General features: G+C 47.5%; 1 protein-coding gene across 2 annotated transcripts; it reads right to left on the reverse strand.

Annotated features, from left to right (window-relative positions):
- Positions 1 to 1078: 1078 nt before the first annotated feature.
- AARS1 (alanyl-tRNA synthetase 1) lies at positions 1079 to 24345 on the reverse strand. 2 transcript variants are annotated; one of them, XM_031018606.2, is made up of 21 exons: positions 24232 to 24345; positions 20996 to 21160; positions 17124 to 17312; positions 16746 to 16891; positions 14881 to 15072; positions 13639 to 13783; positions 12852 to 12997; positions 12134 to 12242; positions 11828 to 11978; positions 10977 to 11101; positions 10406 to 10550; positions 9364 to 9542; positions 8077 to 8190; positions 6408 to 6614; positions 5711 to 5895; positions 4249 to 4357; positions 3446 to 3559; positions 2723 to 2842; positions 2522 to 2608; positions 1976 to 2089; positions 1079 to 1626 (listed from the first exon to the last, which is right to left on the reverse strand). In XM_031018606.2, exons 2-21 carry the CDS (start codon positions 21137 to 21139, stop codon positions 1441 to 1443), a joined length of 2907 nt encoding a protein of 968 aa, XP_030874466.2. In that variant the 5' UTR covers positions 21140 to 21160; positions 24232 to 24345; the 3' UTR covers positions 1079 to 1440. The 2 variants fall into 2 exon arrangements, with proteins under 2 accessions (XP_030874466.2, XP_081662476.1); XM_081806350.1 differs by lacking the exon at positions 2522 to 2608 and having other exon boundaries at positions 2660 to 2842.
- Positions 24346 to 24708: the final 363 nt, after the last annotated feature.

Raw genomic sequence — 24708 nt, forward strand, 5'->3', positions numbered from 1 at the left:
TGAAGGATGGACGGCCTGGGTGACCTGCAGAAGTGGGAGCTGGGCCGGCCTGGCTAACCTCTAGCCTCTCGGGCCAGAGCAATCCCAGGCCGTATGTCTTTGTCCTTTCACTTGTGTAGGTTGTAATTATTTTAATTTTGCACTTATATGCGTGACTTTCTCATACATGTTCCCCTCTGCCTTCCCCCAAGAAGGCAATGGCCTTTTGTCTTCCTGCCATCATCAGTGCCCTGGCTGGCGTAATGCTTGTTGATGGATGAAACGGCCTCTCTGCTGCACTGGACTGTGTATTCTTTGTACCCCTGGGGGCCCTCACCTGGCATGTGTTTGTTGAAGCCAGGTCCTCAGGACCCTCCCCCTGCATGCTTCTCTCACTGCAAGCCGGGACAGTCCCTCACCCGCAGGCTGGTGACAGTTAGCCCCTGCGGCTTCTCCTAGCACAGACCCACTTTCCCCCTCCTTCTGAGTCAGTGGCACCGAGTGAACCTGGGCCCCACAGCCACCTCTTGTACCCAGCAAACGTGAAATCAGCCAGAGCCAGCACAAGCAAGCAGTACCTTTAAACCTCCCCCACACACGGTTTCCAAACCAGCTGTCTTCAGATCTGAATGAAGGACTCAGGACCAGGCAGGTCCCAAACCTCACCCTTCATCTTCGGGTCAGGAAGCCAGGAATGATGGGTCAAAGCGGTGGGCATAGGCAACTACTGCACCTGAAGTACCCCCTGCAGCAGAGAAAACCTCTGACCTCCCCCAGACCACTCAACATCACGAGGCAGGGGAGGAGGGACACAGGCCTAAGAAATGCAGAGCTTTCCCTAGGAACTGCTTCCAGTAACCCCACGGCCCATCTTCTGTTCAATGCTGAATGCCTCTCTCCATCTCACCCCCCCAATTCCCCATTCTATGGGCCACCTCCACCGATGTCTTCAGGTAATCCCAGTGGCTATTCCCAAAGTTCAGGAGTCTGGAGCTGGACTTGGTGTGGACCGCAAGCCGAAGCCAGTGGGAGCCACAGGCTGTCAAGTGGGGGCTTGTACGGGAGGCGGGTGGTTAAGAGAACACATGGCGTCATCGGGTATTGCACAGAGTCCTTTTATTCTCTGCAGCAAAAAGGATCCCTCCCTACAGACCCAGACCCTCAGGCCCGCAAAGAACTCTATCTACAGACACGAGCAGGACGATGATAAACAGCAATCCTGGGGTAGTGGTTTTAGACGATGGCGCTGGTGTGTAGGGCTTAGGGCAGAAACGTAATGTGTGCCATGAGTCATAGGCCAGCTCCCAGGTGAGTGAGTTCCAGTTACTGCTGGGTTAGGAGGACAGGCGGGGGTTTTTAAGGGTCCCAAGATCCCAAAGTCCTCGTGGCAGATGGAGAGCTGGCTGGACGGATGCATCGGGTGAAGGAAGGCTGCTTCCCAGCGGAAGCTGCCCCTACCCCTCAGTTCTTCACATCTCCCAGGCGGAGCTGGGCAAAGGAAGTGGCCAGCTGCAGGGCCTCCTGCAGGCAGCCCACATTCTTGCCTGTGGCCTGAGCAGACACATCTTTGCCACCACCTTTGCCGTCCATCAGGCCTGACACCTGCTGCACCCACTCACTGGCTTTCAGGCCCCTGTTGGCTGCATTCTGGAAGATAGGAGAAGTGGGAGTCAGGACAGAAGACAAGACTGAGGAAGACATGGAGAGGGGACGAAATGAAAAAGGATGGGGGAGCCACAGAGCCCCACTCCTGCCCTCCTGGGTGCTGCGGCCAGGGCTGAGGCACACGGAGTCGCCAAGCCAGGTATCACCACAGTGAAACGTGTCCAAGGAGAGGGCCTGAGAGTGGGGGTGCCGGAGGAGGTGACAAACGGGACCAGGAGGATGGCTGTTTCTAACTGGCTGCACACTCAAAAGGGTCTTGGCAAACAACTGTAAGAACCACCAAGCTTCCAACACCACTCCCCACGGGCACAGGGCTGCAGGGTATTCTGACCTGGGGGACTTGACACAGGCACGTTATCTTGCCAGCTTCATTGTCCACTGTGAAGAGCATGGCAGAGGTCTGAGGGGAATGCGTCTTGAAGAGCTTCAAGGCTTCATTCAGGGCCTGTGGGGAAAGCTGCTGTCAGGCCAGGCCTGGGGAAGGGGAGCCATGCTCTCCACCATGCAGCGAGTCTGCAGAGCCCAGTTCTCTGAGCACCCCCTGCCACCCTTCCCCTTCTAAGAGCAGGTGCTGGTCCCAGGAGACTGTACGGGGAAGAGGACCCAAGCACAAGGCCCTGCCCACACTCCAGCTCTGAGGTTTGTCTTCAATCCCCAGGAGCTGTAGCTCTCCAGCCACCAGATCCCTCCATGGCTCAGCCTAACCTCAATCCCAGAGAGTGGGCCCTCAGACTACCACTCCACCACTCCACTCAGAGCCACAAAGCTCCCACTTCAGCCACCAGAGGGCTGAGGTCCCAAGAGGAGACAAGCAGTGGACAGGCACAGAGCGGCACGTGGAGTCCCAGGCCCCCCCAGCACCCGCCCCCCCGCTTGCCTTGGCTGAAGCGCCGCTCTCCATCTCCAAGATGACAAGGGGCTGGTTGGGGTTGCTGTCAATGAGCTGCTTTGTCTTCTCCAACACCTGCGAGGAAATCCAGAAGAGAGGCTCAGGTCAAAGGCCCAGACAGCTCACCACACAGTCTCCGCTGGGTGAGTCCTCGGACTCCCTTCCAGCCACCAGCATGGCAGCACTCACTCGCTTCTGGACATCGGCTTTACTAGCCCGGTCTAGGTCATCCATGATCTTCTTCAGGGATTTGAGATCCTCCCGGAATTCATCCTTCTGCCACTGGGGGATGACCGCAGTGGCCAGGGCCTGGAACCAGAACCAGAATACCACTGGAATCCAGACCACAAGGAGCTAGGATATGAGGCCCAAGCCTATCCCACCCTTCTGGCTTTGAACACCAAAGTGTTCCCTGACTAGTATCCAGAAGGAAAGAGAAAACAAAAAACAAGAAGGTATCCAGTAGCCTGGAGACCACTCTATGAGCAACTACGGCAGCTGTACCAATTAGGGCGAGAGAGAAAGGGGCAGACAGAGAGAGCTGGGACCCCCTGTAAGAGCTGGTCCCTACTAGGCAGTGAACACAGCCTATGATGGGCTCACGGGAAGCCTCCACATATTAACAGACATGAGAGATGAGAAGGCCTGGACACAGTGGGCACCCCTTCCTTCAACCCCCTCAACACTGGTGCCCACTCCTGCTTACAACAGGCCCTGCCATCGGCAGTGGGGGCAGCAAGCAGATTCCAGGGGTCCGCAGACCAGGATCCACAGAGCCCCCTTTGCAAGGCTGCCAGACAACAGAAGTCAGTTCAAAGAGCCACTGCACTGAGAACCAGGACCTGAGATGTCTTCAGGGCGTGTCTGATGTATCAGCCCCGAGCAGGGCCTGAGAAGGGAGGCCACCCCTACCTCACCAAGGTCAGCGATCTCCCTCTGCACATCCTTATTTGGCGCAGTCTGGGCCTTCACTTTGGCCTCCGTGACAGAGAGAGTGTTCTTCAAGCTCTCTGCTTTCCTGAGGGCCTGGAGAGGGACAGAGTTGTAAACCTGGTCAGGTAACTTTCAGCTTCAGTGCTATCTGTAAACTGTGGCAAGCACTGAAGGCAGGTTATGGAACAACACACCCCCAAGTCATCAGAAGTTTCTCTGCCTTCAGGGAGCAAGTGTTGGCCGCCTCATGCCCCAGGAAGGAGCACCCTCCTCACACATCTGACCAGCGGAAAGGCTGCACTACCTCAGGCTCAGGGGATAACCAAGAACCCCCAAGTCAGCAGCCCTTCTCACCCCAACGAAATGATCGATCCTCAAGCCTCAGCAGCCCTCAGGCCCCAGCCACAGTCCCCACCCCGGGGCAACTATCCCCGTACACTGTGTGTCTTGAACTAGGCATGTACCCCCAGGGAGACGTGAATGCTGGGGGCACTGGAAGCTACAGCCAAATTATGCCTTACCCTCCTAGAGACAGATAGATGTTGGGGTCAATGGCAGAATTTACACATATTTTTAAAGATTAAACACAGTACAGCTAAGCAGTCCTGTGCGGTGGTGGCTCTCTTCTGACAGGTGGGGGTCCCTGGAGGACAGTTCGGGGGGAGCACTGTACTTCCAATTCTGAGCGCAGCAGCTACGGAACCGTCTACACTCCAGGTTCACAGACTGCGCTCCTCCTGCCTTGTTCAAATAAGCCACAAGCCACAAACTGCCACGCTCACCTTCTGGGCTTCGGCCCCTGTGACGGCAACAATCCTCCGGATGCCCTTGGCAATAGCTTCTTCACTCACAATCACAAAAGCTCCCGCGTGACTTGAATTCCGCAGGTGCCTAAATGGCAGAGCACAAAGTCCACGGTGACAAGAGGGCCCACACACCCTGGTCCTTACCACGCCCGGGAGCCCGTGGTGAGGGCCTGAGGTCTCTGAAGTTCCGGGAAGCTCCCTCAAGGGGATGGTGGGAAGAGGCCCTTCACGTGGATTTCAGGGGAGGACTCAGGCCAGGAAGCCCAGGAAAGTGAGAGAAAGCCTAGCTGGGGCTGAGAACACACTGACACTGAGCAAAACACCACCTTTCTGAGCTTCAGTGTTCTCATGTATAAAATGCGGAGAAGTCTCCCTCACGGGACTACTGTGAAACTCAAATGAGATCAAACAAAAGTGCTTTGTTATCCTTAATGTCCAATAGAACGTTCCTGCCGGCAGACTCTACGTTCATTCCTATTTCTGGTCCTCTTTGGAACAGAAACTATATTCTTCTGTCCCTGCCACTAGCTGAGAATATCCAAGGATTACCTTTAAAATCTCACCACAATCCTGTAAAAAGGTTTTATTCCCCAGGCGCTCAGAGAACCTCAAAAGCTCATTAACTTTCAGTCACTGTGAGAGTGGTGTAAAGGCTTTGCAAGCAGCTTCCTGTGCTCTCAAGAAGGTAGAAAGAGGCATTAATAAGGCAGAGTGGGACTCAGGTGAAAGCCCAATTCAGCTGGGCAGAGGGAGGCCAGGAATGTGGTGCCCCAGATCCCTACCCCATCCTCCACACATGCACCTGTTCCCTGCCTGCTGCTTGCAGGAGGCCCCAGATGGGCTCTACCATGGCCTTAAGAATGTTCTTCTCAACAAGATTCCCCTGCAAGCAGGAATGTCCCAGGCCACCACACCATCCCAAAATGACCCCAAGGGCTACAGACGACTCCAAGTTGGAAGAAACAAGTGGCTCTTGCAAGCCAACCTGAGCTGGGTGTGCTATGGGGCCTGACACAGAGGCCCTGAGACAATGGGGTTCATGAATCCCCAGGAATGGAGAAAGGCTAGGACCAGCTCAGGAGCTTGGTGAGTGCTCCACGGCCTTCCTGAATCCTGAATTCACAGGCCTTCTTGTCAGATCAGCCCAGGACACAAGAGCAAGCAACCATGAACTAAATGTTAAGATCATGCTTTTCCCCATCCTAGGAAGAATATTTCATCACAAACCTAGGAAATGTCAATGTCGGACACCAAGGGGTCTGACAGGAGCACAGGACCCTAAAGTCCTTGGGAATGTTGTCTGGGAAGTATATTTCTGAGAACTTCATTTCGACCTTAGAAAAATAAGAGTGGGTCTAGCCTATTACTCACATCCTCCCAGGAGAGCACCAAATTAACAAAAAGCGAGTCCATCCACTGCTCCCCCTGATGTACTCACGTTCCCCCACAGAACTCAACAGAAGTGAGAGAGCCAGCAGGGCCAGAGGGGTCATCCAACAGCTCGGACACTGGGACCCCAATGGAGACGACTCGCACAGGGTCAGGATAGGTTTCATCAAACACAGCCCGTAGGCCCTGGATGGCTTTAGCTGCTGCCAGGGGACAATCCTGGGTGTAGACAGGCTGCCAGGGAAAAAAGACAGAAAACAGCTGGGAAAAGATCTTCTCTGGAGGTCCAGGAGGAAGTGGCAGAGGCAGCCCAGTCTTATAGGCAGGACTCTGGTTTCTAGTCCTAGCTCTCATCACGTGCCCTGAGCCTCCTGAAATAAGGCACCACATGTGAAGTCAAGGAGATCAAAATAGGAATTTCCAATTATTTTGCTAAACTGTGAACCAAATCTTATATGGATGCGCTACATGTGAAGAAGACAGAACCAGAAGAGCTCTGGAGGGAGTGGAGCAAAGACCTCCCTCCGCTCCCTCCCCAGAGGCCCTAAGGCCCCTCCACGGGATGCCACCACTCCCTACTCCCCGTGCAGTTGAGAATCACTGCTTCAAACAAATCTGTGTGTTCGGCAGGATGTGGTCCAATGAGGAAGAGCATCAGGACTGAGGAGAAGGCTCCACGGAGAGAAGTGCCGGTGCAGGAAGGAGCGGGGCTCACGACCCAAGGGCTGATGCACAATCCGACCTACCTTGGCTGCCTCAATCATCCCATTGGCAATCTCTTCAGCCTTCTTGATCTGCTGGGTGGACATGGCTCCCTTGGCAGTGAAGTCAAACCGAAGGCGGTCAGGAGCAACCAGGGAGCCTCTCTGGTCAGCTTCCCCAAGCACGGAGCGCAGAGCGAAGTTCAGGATGTGTGTGGCTGTGTGGTTGCTCATGATGGGCCTCCGTCGAGCCTGTGAAAGGCAGGGACGGCTGGTGGAGAGGTCTGCCAGTCATCCCCCAACACCTGATCTCTCCTTCCCGACTGCTAGAATTTTAAGCTGGACATGTGGCTGCCCGGAATAAGGGCTACATTTCCCTGCTTCCCTTGTAGCTAATTGTGGCCATCTGACTACATTCTGGTCAGTGGGTTGTGAGCAGATGTGATACACACCCTTAAAAGGGAAGGAACATGCCTTCCCCTTCCTCTTTCCCACTGCCTAGAATAAGAAATAAGAGTTGGCAAATTATGGCCTGTGGGCCAAAATCCAGCCTTTTGTCCATTTTTATAAACGGGTTTATTGGAACACAGCCATACCCATGTGTTTATATATTATCTACAACATGAGAGGTATATATATTATCTACAACATGAGAGATTGTGATTGAGATGGTATGGCTCACAAAACCAAAAGTATTTACTGGGGCGCCTGGGTGGCTCAGTCGTTAAGCGTCTGCCTTCGGCTCGGGTCATGGTCCCAGGGTCCTGGGATCGAGCCCCGCATCGGGCTCCCTGCTCAGCGGGAAGCCTGCTTCTCTCTCCCCCACTCCCCCTGCTTGTGTTCTGCCTCTCGCTGTGTCTCTCTCTGTCAAATAAATAAATAAAATCTTTAAAAAAAAAAACAAAAAACCAAAAGTATTTACTATCTGGAACTTTCCAAAAACAAACAAAAAAGTTTGTCAACTCCTGGACTAGAAATGGATCCAGTGGCTACCTTCTTGGACTATGAAATCAAGGGCAACACCCCAGGAATGAGGATAGAAAAACAAGCAAGGAAAAGCTGGGGCCTACGACTTGGTGGGGCAGAGCCTCTGTATCAGCTTGGACTTTGAGAAACACATTTCTACCTTGTTTTAAGCTATTGTTATTTGGAGCTCGTTCACATAAACAGAACCTATTTCTTAATTAATACAGGACCCCGGACTCCTGAAGAAGTATTCACGGTTAATCTGGAGAAAGGTGATCCATGAGACGAGTCTATAAATCTCAACTAAAGTCACTGTCATCTGGGGCACCTCGCTGGCTCAGATGGAAGAGCGGGTGAATCCTGATCTCAGGGTTATGAGTTTGAGCCCCACGCTGGGTGTAGGTTACTTAAAATAAATAAATAGAATAAAATAAAATCACGGCATCTGACTTGAGAACATATCCATTTAGTAACTCACAGTTGCACCCCTCATAAAATGTTCTCCTGCATCAGACTTAGAATATTCTATCTATTCACAATTTCACTTAGGAGTTACAATCATGACTGGACCAATTTAAAGCCAAAGGAGATGAATTCTTTTCATAACGTGTATCAAGTCACCATGACCTACACTTGAAATATCTTGGAATTTTATATGTCAACTATACCTCGATAAAGCTGATATTTAAATTAAAAAAGGAGAGGATTACTAACCAGGTCCAGTGCCAAGCAGCATAACATAACTCACCTCGTCAATAAACAGCCAGACCTGGTCCCCAACTCTCAGGCTGCCATAGATGGTCCCTATGTGCAGCACATACCCTCCTCGCACCTGAGCGTTCTTCACTGTGAACTCTGTTTTCTAAGAGGAGTCCAGGAGGAGAACAATATGTAAATAAACCCAGATATATATATATACATATGTGTGTATATATCTGATATCCTCTCTTTATATATACATATTACATTCTCTAAGCCCCTCCTTACTAGTGTGTGTGTATACCCTTATACATACATTATACCATTAATACCATTATAGTTATTGTATATGTATACATGCACCATTATCCACTGAAAATTAATAAAAAGGAACCACACTGACGTGGAGCCCGGTGGCTAGAAGGGGAAGCTCCAGCAGGAGCAGTAGTCAATTTCAGAAAGAACTGTCAATTACAGAACCAAGCAGAATCTCAACAGGAAAGAACCATCAAGTACAGGCCCTAACAAGGAAAGATGCACACTGCATCTTTCCTAGGAGAAATCAACTACCCCTGCAACTCAGCCAATGAGAAACCATCATCACCCCAGAATTGTGATTTTCTCCGAGGGACTTTCCTTTAAAACAACCCCTCCCAACTTCCTCCTCCTCCTTCTCCATGAAATGTCAGTCCCTCTCCTTCCTTTGCTGGACTTGCCTGTGGTTTTGCCATAGCTTGCATGTCCCAAATTGGCAATTCTCTGCAATTTCCCAATAAACTCACTTTTCCTGGTAAAATAACGGTTTCATTTTTACAGTTTAACCATAGCTATTTACCATTAAATATACAGACCACTTTATATGTGTACAAATATATGCATATATAATATACACAGAAACACAGACGTTCCCTTAAGGAGCATCTTAGAGAATTTAAAACCATCGTAAGGAACCTGAAGCCCATGAGACAAGGTAACTCATCCAAGATCACAGAGTCAGCAATGGCAAAGCTAGAGGCTGAGGCTTCTGCAAGGAAGTCTGCCCTCCAGAGAGCTACCTCTTCTTATTAATGAGGAAAGCCTGGAGGAATCCAGGATCAACCAGTGCAGCCCGACCGCAGGGATCCTGCTAAGTGGGACCTAATGGCAGTGGGATCAGTGGTACAAGACGCAGCTCCCTTGGCCTCAGAAACACTGACGATGGACCACACCCAAAGATCGGTTATGTCTGCTCCCCAAGGCCAAGAGTGTGAGGAGCCAGAAAAGCTACCCCAGGCCAGGCCCGGCCCTCTGTTGGACGCGCCCATCCCTGGCTAACAAGGATGAACTGCCGGCTCACATCTTCACTGTTGTCCTCAACCTTCACCAGGTAGCCTTCATCATAGGTCTGCCCGCCTTGCTCAGCATAGAAACAGGTCTTGTCCAGCACCACGCCACACTCCTGGCCCGTGGACACTTCTTCCACAAACATCTTATCCCTGCGCAGGGCCAGCACTGTAGCCACCGCGCTCTCGAAGGCTGCACAGAAGGGGAAAGTAGGGTCAATGACTTCTTTCACACATTCGTGGTCTTCATCTGCTGGATTCTATTTCTCAAACTCTCCTTAGGTCTTAATTGTCTAATTTTATTTTACAAGCAAGACCATTAGACTCCACAAAAAGGCTTAACAGCAGGGAATGTTAACAGTCAGCAGAGTGACCTTGGGACCGAGAGGCTTTCCAGGGGAGACTTTCACATCACTGGGACAGTTCTGGCCACTCTGTCTCTGAGCTATTGAACAGTAACCTAGCAAATCTGAGAAGTATTTAGGAGTAGTAATACATTCCCTACTTCCAAGGTCAATTCACAAAGAATGTACTCATTTTGTGGGCTTGCTTGGATAGATTCAGGGATCTCTGCTGAAGCGAAGAAGCGAAAACACGTATTGCCTGTTTCTTTCTTTTGATTCTTAACTTTAATTTACTTATTTAAATTAAGTAATCTCTGTACCCAGTGTGGGGCTTGAACTCATGACCCCAAGATCAACAGTTACATGATCTAGTGAGCCAGCCAGGCACCCCTAGACTGCCGCTGCTATCCTGATGCAAAATTCAACAGCCACTGAACATTGTATCAATGCCAATTTCCTGGTTTCCTGAAAGGTGTTACAATTAGGGTAACTGGGTAAAGAGTACGAAGACTGTCCCTAAGTTTTTTCACAACGTCCTATGAATCTATAATTATTCCAAAATGAAGAGGTAGAAAATTAGTTGCCCTGGGTCTCTAGAAGTATAAAATTACAGAACATGACTCCACAGCACTCCAGGAGAGGCTCTGTCAAACACCCCAGGTTCCTAATCTGGAGACTCAGCCGAGGTACCCACAGTAACACACGAACGTACCGTAGCTCCCACTGGAGTCTGAATGGTAATTATATTTTGGGGAATCGTTTGTTGCTTCCAGACCCTTCTCCCGGAGCTCTTCAATAGCATAGATGTCCAGCATAATGAGGTCTTCCCCACCAGCTCCCTTGCCCTGTGATTTCAGCTGCCAGTAAGAGAAATAACCAAAACTTATCCTAATGTGGGAAAAAGAATTCTGAAGGACTCCAAATTGCTAAACTAAGCCCAATAAAAAGCTCTAGAACAGTTTTTCAGTCTCAGCACTACCAACATTTGGGGCCAGGTTAATTCTTTGTTCTAGGAGGCTATCCACTGTAGGATGTTAAGCAGCATCCTTGACCTCTACCCACTTAATGCTGGTGGCATCCCACCCTCAGCTGTGAAAACCAAAAAATAACTTCATACATTACTGCCAAATATCCCCTGGGGCCAAACTGCCCCTGCTTGACACTCACTGGTCTTGGGAAAAATAGAATTCCAAAGACTTTAATGGAAGGAAACTCTTGTTCTTTGCTGCCAAGTCCTGCCTTGTTTGGTGTTGGGTTTCCTGCTCACTCCCCAAATTCTTTACCTGGGCCAGTTTCCTCTCCTCTTCAAATCCATCCATATCCACCACCAGGCCCTTCTCTTCAGCAATCAGTCCAGTGAGATCCACTGGAAACCCATAGGTGTCATAGAGGAGCCAAGCAGTGTCCCCTACACAGCACAAAGGAACTGTGTAAGAATGACACAGGAAGTCCCCTCCTTTGCCACCCCAAGCCCTTCCCAAAGGAAGCTGGCAGTGACAGAAGGAACTGGAGACAAGGCAAGTTAATACTGATTCTGTTCACTTGTCCAGAAAATCCATCAACTCTTTCAGAATTGACCTGGAGGAAGTACAAGAGGTCTCCTGGTAAAGTTCTGTTTCTTAATCGGAACACAAGTGTGTTCAGTTTGTGGAAATTCATCAGGTTTTCCCCTTGTTCATTATACTGCAATACAAATTAAAAAAATTTTTTTTCTGGAATTTTCCAGTCTAGAAAAAACAAAAAAGAAAAAAAGCCAAGTTGCACAACACTATATACCACATATTCCCATTTTTGCTGGAAAACACATACACAGGCCCCTACATACATGTGTATGCAAATAGAAAAAAGCCCTGAGTAGTTATACAACAAACTCTTAAGAACTGTTACCTCTGAGAAATGAGTTTAGGAAAGAGAATCTTCATTTTTAACTTCTGTGTTATTTAAATACTTTACCACAATAACATATTACTTTTACAATTTTACTATAAACCCCATTTTATACCAAAAGCAGTATAACCAAGCTATCCTTAGCCCTTGGGAGACACGGGACTCCACTGTCAATTTTGAAAAAGGGCTTGCCTCTTCTGGAAAGATGAACCAGCCTGGATGAAGAAAGGAACAAACCGGTCCTTACCAGGAATGGTTTTACAATCTCCCAGGCTCTGTATTTTCCGGTCCAAGATGCGGCGCCCTCTGCTGAGAGTCTTGAGAAACTGCACTTCTTCTTCATTAATGATGTCCTTCACCATATCTGGGTCCTTCTTCAGCTCAGGAAATGCATCTCCCTGTCAAAGGGGAAACAGAGACGTGGGCTCAATGAAGACAGGGACAATTCCATGACCCCCCTAAAAACTCTCATTAACAGTATGCTAACTCCCACCCCATCCCTCTAAGCTATGTGCATTAGGAGAACAGAAGTTAAGCAGGGAGATACACCTACCAAGGACTGGACGACAACATCTACTAACGTGGCAAAGAACCCCCTGCTGGCATTGAGTTTCTCATGGGAATATCGAACAGCCCGGCGGAGAATCCGTCTCAACACATACCTGAAACAGGCAGAAGACCACCTCCTCTAGACAACCTTCCCAGCTAGGCATTTTGTAATAGGGCTTTTGGAATTCTCCCCAAAGCAACATGACCAGCTTTTTGTCTTTCTCTTTCAGAGACTTTCTTTTATCCTAAGACTTTTTGTGAGCCCCAGAGGTCATTAACATTAATCCCAGCAGAAAACTCAGGAATATACCCACAAATATGCATCAAGGGGAACCCTGGTTTGTTTTTCTACCACATCCTGCTGACCCAGAGATAAAGGCAAGTTCAGCCCAGATGGCTGATGACCCAAATCCCAGGTCCTGCCTATCAGTAATAAAATTACCCAGGGCTAATCAGTATCTACCCCATCCCACCCTGCCAATATCCTACCAGACAACCTAAAATACAATCTCTATCTTATCTTGTACTTAGCAGCAAAGATTTACTATAGTGGAACTCTGTAACCCAAGCTAAAACTCTCTTAATCCCTAAAAAAATATAGGGATCCCTCCAACCACCTAAAAGACAAAGAAAACAAGAATAAAGAATGGCTTTAAGTTCCACAGAGAGTCATCAAACTCACAGTGGCAGTCCTAACCCTGCCCCGTGTGTAACAGACTTACCCCCGCCCTGTGTTGTCAGGTCGGCCACCATCGGCCAATGCCACGGTGATGGTCCGGGCATGGTCAGCCAGTACCCGATAGGCCATATCGATCCCATCGGCATCATCAGCACCAACTTTCCCAGCGTATGGCCGGGCACCTGTGCCCTACAGATAAAAACCAGGACACGGCTCATTAGGAAGCACCCTTCTGACACTGCCTTGCCCTAGAAGATTCCAAGAGGACTGAGCAGGCATGGGGGGGCAGGATGACCCTCTTGCCAGATCTTTTAACACCAAGAAAGAGGACAGCAAGAGTAAAGAGCCTCCAGTCAGGTCCCTGCACTCAACAAACCACAGTGCCTTGTGCTCAAGAGCCTCTTAGGTTATTAACAATTAAACTGACAGGGGCACCTGGGTGGCTCAGTTGTTAAGCGTCTGCCTTCGGCTCAGGTCATGATCCCATGCCTATTAAAGAGTGAGGCAGGCACTTGGTGGCTCAGTTGGTTAAGCATTTGCCTTCGGCTCAGGTCATGACCCCAGAGTCCTGGGATCGAGCCCCGCGTTGGGCTCCCTGCTCTGCAGGAAGCCTGCTTCTCCCTCTCCCACTCCCCTTGCTTGTGTTCCCTCTCTCGCTGTCTCTGTCAAATAAATAAATAAAATCTTTAAAAAAAAAAACAATTAAACTGACAGATAGTCACAGGTACCCTTAGCTGGCAAAGATAGGATTATTTTATCTTTGACAGTATTGCTAAGAGTCCAATCTAGAAACCTCCAGACGTCTGCAGTGTTTGCAATAGGACCAGTACCTTCTGAATGGCTTCGAAGTAAGGAACAAAAAGGTCAGTGTCATAGTTGGACATCTTATTCTGCAGTACTGACACCAGTCGCTCCAGACCCATCCCTGTGTCGATGCTTTTCTTAGGAAGAGGTTTCAAAATGCCATCGCCTTCCCTGCAGGATCCAGAGAAAGAGGAAGTTGAAACAAGGACTCTAAGTGCCACCTTTTTCCACTGGTTAAAACTCGGCTATGTAGCACAGATTACAGGCTCTGACTATTTGTCATCTGCCTCTGCCTGATTTGGTGGGAGGAGAGTGGAGGGGAAAAGGGACGAAGTACTCTGGGGCCTATTAAAGAGTGAGGCAGGCACTTGGTGGCTCAGTTGGTTAAGCATTTGCCTTCGGCTCAGGTCATGACCCCAGAGTCCTGGGATGGAGCCCCGCATTGGGCTTCCTGCTTAGTGGGGAGTCTGCTTCTCCCTCTGCCTCTGCTGTTCCCTCCCACTTGTGCTCTCTCACTTTCTCTCACTCAAATAAATAAAATCTTAAAAAAAAAAAAAAAAAGTGAGGCAAGCCTCAAGCAAATGAGCTTTTTTTTTAACTAATTTTTTAAAAGATTTTATTTATTTATTTGACAGAGAGAGAGGGAGAAAGAACGAGCAGGGGGAATGGCAGGCAGAGGGGGAAGCAGGCTCCCAGCCCAACTGAGCCACCCAGGCGTCCCGGAAATGAGCTTTAAAATCGCAGTCCATAGGGGTGCCTGGGTGGCTCAGTTGGTTAAGCACGACTCCTGGTTTCGGCTTAGGTCATGATCTCATAGTTGTGGGATTGAGCCCCGCATCAGGATCTGCACTCAGTGCGGAGTCTGCTTCAGATTCTCTCTCCCTCTCTCCCCCACTCTGTCTCTGTGTCAAATAAATAAAATAAATAAAATCTTAAAAAATTCAAATAAAATAAAATCGCAGTCCAAATTACCGCAAAAATGACATTATAGGAATAGTCCTGAAGCAGGTATTATGTGGAATAAAACTAATTTACAAAAGATTAGGTCCAGCCGTGTCTCAGAGATCAGAGGGAAAGAAAACCTGAGAGATAAAATCTAAATAATGTCCACAGATCCCCTGATGCCTTTAGTGCCTGCTTTAGCTCTGCTCCACTGTCCCCAAAGACAAGGATGAGAAGATAGCCTTGTGCTCTGAGTTCCTCTTTCGCTACTTGGCTTAGGGAAAGGTGCTGCTATTAGCAGCAACAGTTCAGGGCCCCAAGGCCACCTGTTATACTGGATGAACACAAGGTTCCAAATCTCCAGCACATTGGGGTCATCCTGGTTGACGAGGTGTGCAGCATCCCGGCCACCAATCCGGTCATAGTGGATCTCACTGCAGGGACCACATGGGCCTGTGTCACCCATCTCCCAGAAGTTATCCTTCATGTTGCCAGGGAGGATTTTGGTGTCATCCAGCCTGCGGAGAGTAGGGAAGATAAGCCCAGTTACAACCATTGACAAGGATTCTGCCCAGATTTGCATCCACTACAAAAGGAGATCCTTATTCATTTCTATTTAAAAAAAAAAAAAAAGGCGCCCTCCTTGGCAATGACTAATGCTGAGCCTACACAGCAGGGACTAAAGAAGCAGGACCGGATTCTCAGAAGTGACTATAAGAGAATATAAAATATACATAAGTAAACAAAATATCATAACTAAATAAAAATGGGAAAAGATAGGGATAGAGCCTAGAAAGGAACACGTGAAAATGAAAACATCTATGCTCAATATGACCAGAATTTAAGCAAATATTTTCTTTGTAAATGTTCCTTCATTTTATTTATTTTTTATTTTACTTATTTATTTTTTTAAAGATTTTATTTATTCATCTGAGACATAGAGAGAGAGAGAGAGAGCATGAGAGGGAGAGAGGCAGAGGGAGAGGGAGAAACAGGCTTCTCGCTGAGCCAGGAGCCCGACGTGGGGCTTGATCGCAGGACCCTGGGATCATGACCTGAGCCGAAGGCAGACGCTTAACCATCTGAGCCACCCAGGGCCCCTGTTCCTTCATTTTAAAAAATGGAAACACTAGAAGCATTAAAACGCCTGCTGAGTATTTCAAGTCACTTTTCTATGCCCCAATTTAGTCAAGTTTTTCACCTTAAAATGATAACAAAAGGAATTTAATAAGATTAAAATTATTTCTAAAATATTGAACTCTGCTGAGAGCTGCTAGGTAACACAGCACTCAGAAAAATTGTGCACAATGGATAAACAGAGTCCAGATATACAGAAGCCAAGCAAAACAGGATTCCCGGGACGCCTGAGTGGCTCAGTCGTTAAGCGTCTGCCTTCGGCTCAGGTCATGATCCCAGGGTCCTGGGATCGAGCCCCACATTGGGCTCCCTGCTCGGCGGGAAGCCTCTTTCTCCCTCTCCCACTTCCCCTGCTTGTGTTCCCTCTCTCGCTGTGTCTCTCTGTCAAATAAATAAATAAAATCTTAAAAAAAACAAAAACAAAACAGGATTCCCAATCAAGAGTAGTAGTTAAGGTTCAAGTGTGTTACTGCTCTAAATGTCCAAGTACATGTAGACCACAGAATCTAACCAAGGAGGGGTTTCAGACCAAGTACCAGGGGAAGCTGGATTGGACTAATATTACTAGAGTAAAAGTAATTAATTAATAAATGAATGAAACAAAGAAACTGTGCTAAGTGTAATAAAAAGCTATGCCTTTTTTAAGAATTAAAGTAAAAAGCATAAGAAAATGAACAGGGTGCCTGGGTGCCTCAGTCAGTTAAGTGTCTGACTCTTGGTTTTGGCTAAGGTCATCATCGAGCCCTGTGTTTGGCTCCCTGCTCATCATGGAGCCTGCTTGAGATTCTCTCTCCCTCTCCCTCTGCCCCTCCCCCTACTCACCTCTGTCACTCTCGAACAATTCTTAAAAAAAAAGAAAGAAAGAAAAAGAAAGAAAGAAAAAGGCAACAAATGCACCAAAGGATAATTGCTCCCAGTCACTCCCCCCTCCACCTCAAAATGCATAGCCCAAAACAGGAAATGGCAATGCACTCCAAGCCCTAATACCCCACTGTGGCACCAAGTCAGAAATCACTTCATTCCTCCACACTCAACATTAGAGATGCATTCTTACCCCAAGTTTTGCCAAATCTGTTTGCACTCCAGGTCTGGTTCTAAGCCAGCTGCTTCATCCCCACCAAAGTAAGTAACGTAAAGTCTCTCAACTGGAATGCCAAACTCTTGGGTGAGAAGCTCCAGAGCCATCTTACATGCCAATTCCTACCAAAAGAACAAAAAGAAAGATGTGGAATGTGGCCAAACCAAAATCTATTTAGTCTGAGTTGAAACAGTCCAGATCCTAGGAACACAAATATGAAACTATAACATCTTCACTATCAACCCAGACAAATTCAGGATCAATTTATACAAGACATCCAAAACATAATCTGAAATCATCAAATGCTAGGCACTGCTTCCAGGAAGTCTTAGTAGATCTCCTCTTTGAGCTCACCTTGAAGTAATCTCCAAAAGACCAGGATCCCAACATCTCAAAGAAGGTGTGATGATAGACATCCTTGCCCACATCATCTAGATCATTGTGTTTGCCCCCAGCCCGGATGCATTTCTGGGTATTGGCAGCTCTGCTCAGCTTGGCCATAGGGTGAGATGGGTCAATGGTGTTCAGAAAGATGGGTTTGAACTAAAAAAGAAAGGGAACATTTCAGCTTTGACAGAGTTGCAGATCTATCAGGGGGAGACATGATGGCAGGAAGAGATCACACAGAAACTGTTCAGTTTGTGATTTAATTAGCCTGGAATACAGAAACTCACGAGGCACGTGGCCTGCTGGGGCCACAGCAGAAGCAGCCTATCTTGGAGCAGCTTCTCCCTGGTCCTAGTTCTCAAACGGTCCCCACCATTGCCAGCAACACCACCTGTACCAGGGAAACACCTGCTGGATCTGTGGTAACAGTCAGAGGTTGATGTGGTGAAATCCAAGCTTCCTCAGGAGTCTCTGGTGGTCAGGGCTTATAACATCTTTCTCGAAGAACTTTTTCTAAAAGTGATGTGTTGGGGGCGCCTGGATGGCTCAGTCGGTAGGGCAAGCAACTCTTGATCTCAGGGTCATGAGTTCAAGCCCCACGATGGGCACAGGACTTACTTAAAAAGAAAATAAATAAATTTTAAAAAGTGATGTGCGGGCTTAATGGTGATAAGGAAGAAAAAAAATTGAGATCTATTAAGGGAGTAAAATCAGCACAACTTGGGGCGCCTGGGTGGCTCAGTCATTAAGCATCTGCCTTCAGCTCAGGTCATAATCCCAGGGTCCTGGGATCGAGCCCCGCATCGGGCTCCCTGCTCAGCCAGGAGTTGCTTCTCCCTCTCCCACTCCCCTTGCTTGTGTTCCCTCTCTCGCAGTGTCTCTCTCTGTCAAATAGATAAATAAAATCTTTAAAAAAAAAAAAAAATCAGCACAACTTGATGAACGGCTGATGTGTAGAGAGAAGGTATTATTTTGCTCTGAGGATTTATCAAGTTATACTTTGATGTATCATTGTTATGTAACTTTGCTTTATTTTCCCACTAGACCTGACCAGTTTGGTAACCACTAGTCACCTATGACTTCTACAATTAATTAAAATGAAATTATTAGTAATTAACTAAAATTTTTTTAAAAACAAAAAATTCTGTTCCTCAGTCACATTAGCTCAATAACCATGCATGGGGTGCCTGGCTGGCTCAGTCAGTGGAGCATGCAACTTCCGATCTCAGGGTTGTAAGTTCGAGTCCCATGCCGGGTGTAGAGATTACTTAAATAAATAAATAAATAATTTTAAAACCTAAAAAAAAAAAAAAACCATCACGCATGGCTGGTGGCTGCCATATTGGGCACCCGGCTATAGAACATTACCATTATTGTGGAAGTTCCATTTGACAGTTCTAAACTAGACCATGAACTCCTTAAAAGCAAAAACTTTATTACTTATCTTTGTATATCCAGTACCTAGCATAGTACCTGAAAAAGGGCAGATGCCTAATAAATACTATTTTAAACTTTTTTTTTTTTTTTTAAAGGAGCAAAAACCCATCAAGGTATTTCTGATTAAGAGGTGCTATAGCACAAAAGTTAAGCAAACAACTACTGGGTTCCAATCTACACTCCAGCATTCACCAGCTATGTCAGCTTGGGCAATTTACTTGAGCTGTCAGTGCATCAAAACAGAGTGAGGATTAAATGAGTCAGCTTATGTAAAAGACGGAGAACAGTGCCTGGCACATAGTAAGTGTGACACACAACAGTCTAATAATTACTGTTACTCAGAGAATGTTAGAACACCGGACTCCCATGGTTCCTCTAACAAGTACAGTCGGCACATGTGGGAGAAGACAAAACTCATGCCTAGGAATGCCAGAGTAGAACAGAACCTTCCCAGTGTTCCAAAAACCCACCCCCTTGCAAGTCCACATAAAATTAGGGTCCCCTATTCCAGGTGTAGACAAAGGACTCGACTCACACACATAATTGAAAACGTGTGTATAATTGTAAGTTAATGTTATACAAGACAGAAAATGTTCCCACTGGGGCGCCTGGGTGGCTCAGTTGGTTAAGTGTCTGCCTTTGGCTCGGGTCATGATCCCAGGGTCCTGGGATCCCTGCTCAGCAGAGAGTCTGCTTCTGACCCTCCCCTGTACTCAAGTTCTCGCTGGCTCTCTCTCTCTCTAATGAATAAATTAAAAGTCTTTTTTTTTTTTTTTTTAAGATTTTATTTATTTGCGAGAGAGAGAATGAGAGACAGAGAGCATGAGAGGGAGGAGGGTCAGAGGGAGAAGCAGACTCCCTGCTGAGCAGGGAGCCTGATGTGGGACTCGATCCCGGGACTCCAGGGTCATGACCTGAGCCGAAGGCAGTCGCTTAACCAACTGAGCCACCCAGGCGCCCCGAATAAATTAAAAGTCTTAAAAAAAAAAAAAGAAAGAAAGAAAGAAAATGTTCCCACTGCTTCTAATTTTCTATGCCAGGAAAGAAAAGAAAATGTCAACTTATCACTTAGTGCAGAGTGAGACACATTCTAAGGGCCAGTCGGTCCACTGGGCTAAAGAGCGTTCCAAGAAAACCACCAAAGGAAAGCCCTGAAGACACTATGTAACCTGAATTCACTTCCAGTCCACAATCAGCCTGATAAACAGTGTTCAATATCACAACCAAACTTTCAAATTATCTTTTATAGCTCAACTGCCCCAAACATAAATCCTACTAATAAAGTTTCATCAGTAGTGGATCCAAATTGGCATTGGTGGCAGAAGCTTCAAGAAAGAGTTAAAAAAAAAAAATCAATATGGGCACCTGGGGGGCTCAGTCTGTTAGGCATCTGACTCTTAGATTTTGGCTGAAGTCATGATCTCAGGGTCCTGGGATCAAGCCCCATGTGGGGTTCCAAGCTCAGCGGAGAGTCTACTTGAGATTCTCCCTTCCTCTCCCACTACCTCTCCCACCCACCCCCACACACGCACACATTCTCTCTCTAAATAAATAAATCTTTACAATTAAAAAAATAAAAATAATAGAAAAGTTAAAAAAAATCAAAAAAGGTGCATGGCTCAGAATGGGAATGAAAGCAAAGCTTTGAAAAGAATCTTGAAGTACTCACTTATTTTATAAAGAAAAAAACAAGGGGGGGGGGTGCCTGGGTGGTTCAGTCCATTAAGCATCTGCCTTTGGCTAAGATCATGATTATCAGAATCCTGGGATGGAGCCCCCCGTTGGGCTCCCTGCTCAGTGAAGAGCCTGCTTCTCCCTCTCCTGCTCCCCCTGCTTGTGCTCTCTCTCTCTCAAATAAATAAATAAAATCTTTAAAAAAAAAAAAGAAAAGAAAAGAAAAAGATCTAGAAAAAAACAACGAAAATGAAGACTTGAAGGAGAATCACGGTAGCTGGGTCAATAGGTCTCTTCAAGGCTCAGCAAGATTAACCTAGCCAATGACTCTAAAAAAACACAGCTTTTTCCTTAGAATAATAAAGGCAAAACTTCATACAGACTAGGGGCACCTGGCTGGCTGAGTCAGTAGGACATGTAACTCTTGAACCTCAGGGTCATAAGTTCAAGCCCCACGCTGGGCATAGAACTTACTTAAAAAAAAAAAAAAAGTTAAAAAAAAGAAGGGGCGCCTGGGTGGTTCAGTCGTTGAGCGTCTGCCTTTGGCTCAGGTCATGATCCCAGGGTCCTGGGATCGAACCCCGCATCGGGCTCCCTGCTCTGCAGGAAGCCTGCTTCTCTCTCTCCCACTCCCCTTGCTTGTGTTCCCTCTCTCCCTGTGTCTCTCTCTGTGAAATAAATAAATAAAATCTTAAAAAAAAAGGAAAGAAAAAGGAAAAAACCCTTACCTGGTTCATGCCCGCGTTGGCAAAGAGCAAAGTGGGATCATCCAATGGGATGGTGGCAGATGAGTGAACGTAGGTATGCTCATTTCTCTTGAAGAAATCTATAAATCGCTGCCGGATTTCACTTGCTGTTAGGGTCGAGTCCATCTTGAAAATAACCCTATTGAACTAACCACAGAAAAAATGAAGGAAAATTAGGGGGAACTGAAACTAAGAGATATGTAGGCATTACACAAGACTCCTGGCTTCTCAGGCCAAGTCAAAGCAGGACACTGGTAAGCTGTTTGATCCTAAAACCTCTATGTTGTAACATCCAAGGCTAAAATCATTATCGAAGCAAAACTTGCTGCACCAGCATACAAGAGCTCCACGTGTTCTTCCTTCCCATGCCAACCTCAATAGGTTCAATACACCAACACATCAAGTAGAGCAGGAGTGTTTTCTTCATGTCTTCATTTATTCCAAAATATGAAGATGTACACTGCATCCTCTGTGCCAAGGCCTAGGCCAGGAATTAGGAAATGGGAATAAAAACCTCATGGTTTACAATCCAGCAGAGAAGCCTACTAGGGCTGGGGGGATGCTCAGGAGACCTGGGTTCCAGTCCTAGCTGTAAACCCTTATGGGGTCACTTCACCTCACCAACAAATGGAGGGGTCCATACGAGATGAACTCTAAGGCCCCCTCCAGCTCTGTGTTCATCTACATGCCTAGAATCTTGCAAAGTCCCATTATCCCTAAAGCCAGGGTCTCTAGGTTTGGCCTGACCATCTTGGGGAGGCTGCTGTCAACAGCAGTGGACCTGGGGATGGGCCTAGTTATACAAGGGACTGCCTGCAAGTAGGACTATACTGCCTCCACCTAGCCTGAGCACCCCCAGAACAACTGGCAGGCTGACTGCTACCTTCCCAGCTATTAGGTTACTACGAGGTGAGGATGTTGCAGCCACCCTGAGGAGGTCAGCTCAGAGCCAAAGAGAAAGGGGTTCAGAAGAGAGAGAAATTTAGGAAATGAAACAACTTGACAATTTCAAAGCCCTTTCACATCCATTACGATTTCCCTGAGAGGCAGGTTGGAGAAAAGTGACAGCCCTTGGTGGGCAGGTGCCAGCCACTGGCATGGTGCCATAGAGCCATCAGCACTGGGAAAATGGGAACCCTCTGGCTGACATTAGTCTCTAGAGTTCAAGACCCAACTCTAACCATAAAAAAGTCACTTTGTCCCAAATTTGTTTCCTTTTTTTGTTTTTCGGGTTTTTTTTTAAAGATTTATTTTTTGAGAGAGAGAGAGAACGAACACAGGGGCACAAGTGTGGGGGAGGGGCAGAGGGAGAAGCAAACTCCCTGCTGAGCAGGGAGCCTGATGTGGGGCTTCGATCCCAGAACTCTGAGATCATGATCTGAGCGGAAGGCAGACGCTTAACCCACTGAGCCCTGTTTCTTTTGTAAAAAAGTAGTATCTAACTCTGCCTACTCCACCCGGCTGTCTTGAGACTCAAAACCCATCAGTTATTTGGAAGCAACTTGTAAAATGGAAAGCACTAAAGGAACATGGATGCTATTACTTCAAGTCACTTAGTGCAAAGTTGTTTTTTCCCTTCTAAGGAAGATGAAGATGTACACAGTGATTTATGGTTAATCACAATTTCAAATGATTAATTCACAATTCAATCAACTCATTACTCAAACCAAAGCCCTTTGGCCAAAAAGATGGTGAAACACTGGCTGAAAGAGCCCAAGAGCAGACCAAAACTCCCACAGATAAGGACTTTGATGTCCTTGCAAAGGAGTCAAGGCTAGGGTTTTTAGAAACTTTGCCACACCACATCCCTCCTCATCATGACTCTCAATGAATCTTAATGGTGGCAAAAATGAATGTACAGTGCCAGTTCTGACTGAGCAACATCTGAGCAGTTTCAAAATGTTCCCTGCTCCTCCTCTAAACAGGCTGAGGTAAATAAGCTGTATTCCAAAAGACTCGTAAATCTCCCATTTTGCTTACTCATTCAACATATATAAATGCATACTGTGCCAGGAACCAAGATGAATGAGTCTATGCCCTCAACGGGGAGACAGTCATATAGAAAGAACTGCAAAATGATGTAAGGATCCAATATATTCACTATAAGCCCTACAGAGGCAGGGACTCTTAAAAGCCATGTCACCATCACAAATTCATTTATTCAATATATACTGGAACGCTGTATATATTGTATATCCACTGGAAGGTGGCAGACAGGATGGAGATTCTACTTCCCAGCAGAGGCTGAATCACACCAGCCTTTGGGTTTAAGGCTCCAGTGGTAGAACCTTTCAATGTGCTCTTCATTTGCCAAGTAAGCTGTCTGCCCTACCCCACTCTTGCCCATTTCCTAGTTAATTCCTCAATTTTGATATATCAATTCCGAAGACACTGATTTAAGGAAGCCTTCTCCTTCTTGATCCCAGATTCTCCCTATCTTTTTTTTTCCTCATAGCTCCAAGTGTCTTCCTTTGTAACTTCCACACCCATTGGACTGCTTGCTCCATGTCCATCTCCCCCATCAGGCTGTAAGTTCCACCCCCGTGAGAATCATGACTGGCTTTTGCTCACCATAGGGGAACAGCTTCAACATCTAGTACAACGATTGCTAAATAAGTATTTCAGGATTAGTATGGTCCTTTAATAGCAAACTGTTAGCGAACTTAAAGCACACCGGGAAATGCAGACTCTCTTTAAAAGTAATAGCAGAACATGACGGGGCATAGGAAGTGCTTCCAGATGAACCTGAACCAGTACCAGCTAGTTTTAAGACTTCAGGAAATGGCTCATAGGGGAATTACACCCATCTAGACCACCCTCGCGCCCCAACCCCCACAACCTCCTCGCCCGCCCCTGGGGGATTAAAACCTCAGCTTTGGGCGGGTAGTCAATGGCAACCGTGATCCTCCCAAGGTCTTGGTCCTCGGCAAGGCCACCCGCGGCCACTCCGCCACCAGCGCCTTAGGGGGCTACAATATGCCTCTCTCCCGCTGCGCTGTAGCCAGGCGGCTGTCCCGGCCCCGAGTCCAGTCCAGGCCCCGGTTCCAGAGGCCTCGTGGAGCCTGGCCCCAGGGACCCGCTGGGGCGGCTGCGCTTTCAGGCCCCCGACCCAGAAGCTCTAGTGGCGCCGCAAAACTCTCCGAGGCCCATCTGCTTCTCCCGAGGGTCGCCGTCCCTAACTCTTCCCTCATAGCCCACCACCCTGAGCCAGAGGTTACCTGTTCCCGCAGACGCGCAGCGGCACCCGCCAGGAGTCTCTACAGACCGCAACCCGCACAGCGCTGCCCAATCAGAGCGCCCCGATGGAAAGTGCCCCGCCTAGATTTACCTTTACGAGACACTTATTGGTCAGCCAGCATGCCAATCAACTCGAGCACGAATCAGCTTACTAGTTGTTTTCCGGGAAGGCGGCTCTAAGTCGGCTGATGCAATGGACGGGAAAAGAAGGGCCGGGATACGTTACGTGACCGGGTAGGATGTGGGCTTCTGGAGGTCGGCATTTTGGTTTGCAAAGTCCTAATAGTTGACCTGGTTAATAAAGGTAACCGGCGACGTGTGTTTGGTAGAGGTCACACTCTTGGTATACAGTTCTGTTCATTTTAGTTGCAAAATGGTGTGCAGACTTAAGGGATTCTGATTTCTCGTGCCCATGGTTACGCTTGTCTTTGTCAGATTTTGGATTTGGTGTGGAAGAA

Source organism: Leptonychotes weddellii, chromosome 16 (genome assembly GCF_054177405.1).
Source record: "Leptonychotes weddellii isolate Sample4059 chromosome 16, ASM5417740v2, whole genome shotgun sequence".
Classification (NCBI taxonomy): Eukaryota; Metazoa; Chordata; class Mammalia; order Carnivora; family Phocidae; genus Leptonychotes; species Leptonychotes weddellii.

Bases quoted from the DNA above. Each gene is read 5' to 3' on its own strand.
- AARS1 (XM_031018606.2), bottom strand. From the start codon at position 21,139: ATGGACTCGACCCTAACAGCAAGTGAAATCCGGCAGCGATTTATAGAT. The intron at 2,090-2,521 runs GCAAGCGGGGGG...CTTTCCCCACAG, and splicing joins AGAGCGGCGCTTCAGCCAAG to GCCCTGAATGAAGCCTTGAA. The intron at 1,627-1,975 runs GTCAGAATACCC...CCTATCTTCCAG, and splicing joins GCCTGTGTCAAGTCCCCCAG to AATGCAGCCAACAGGGGCCT.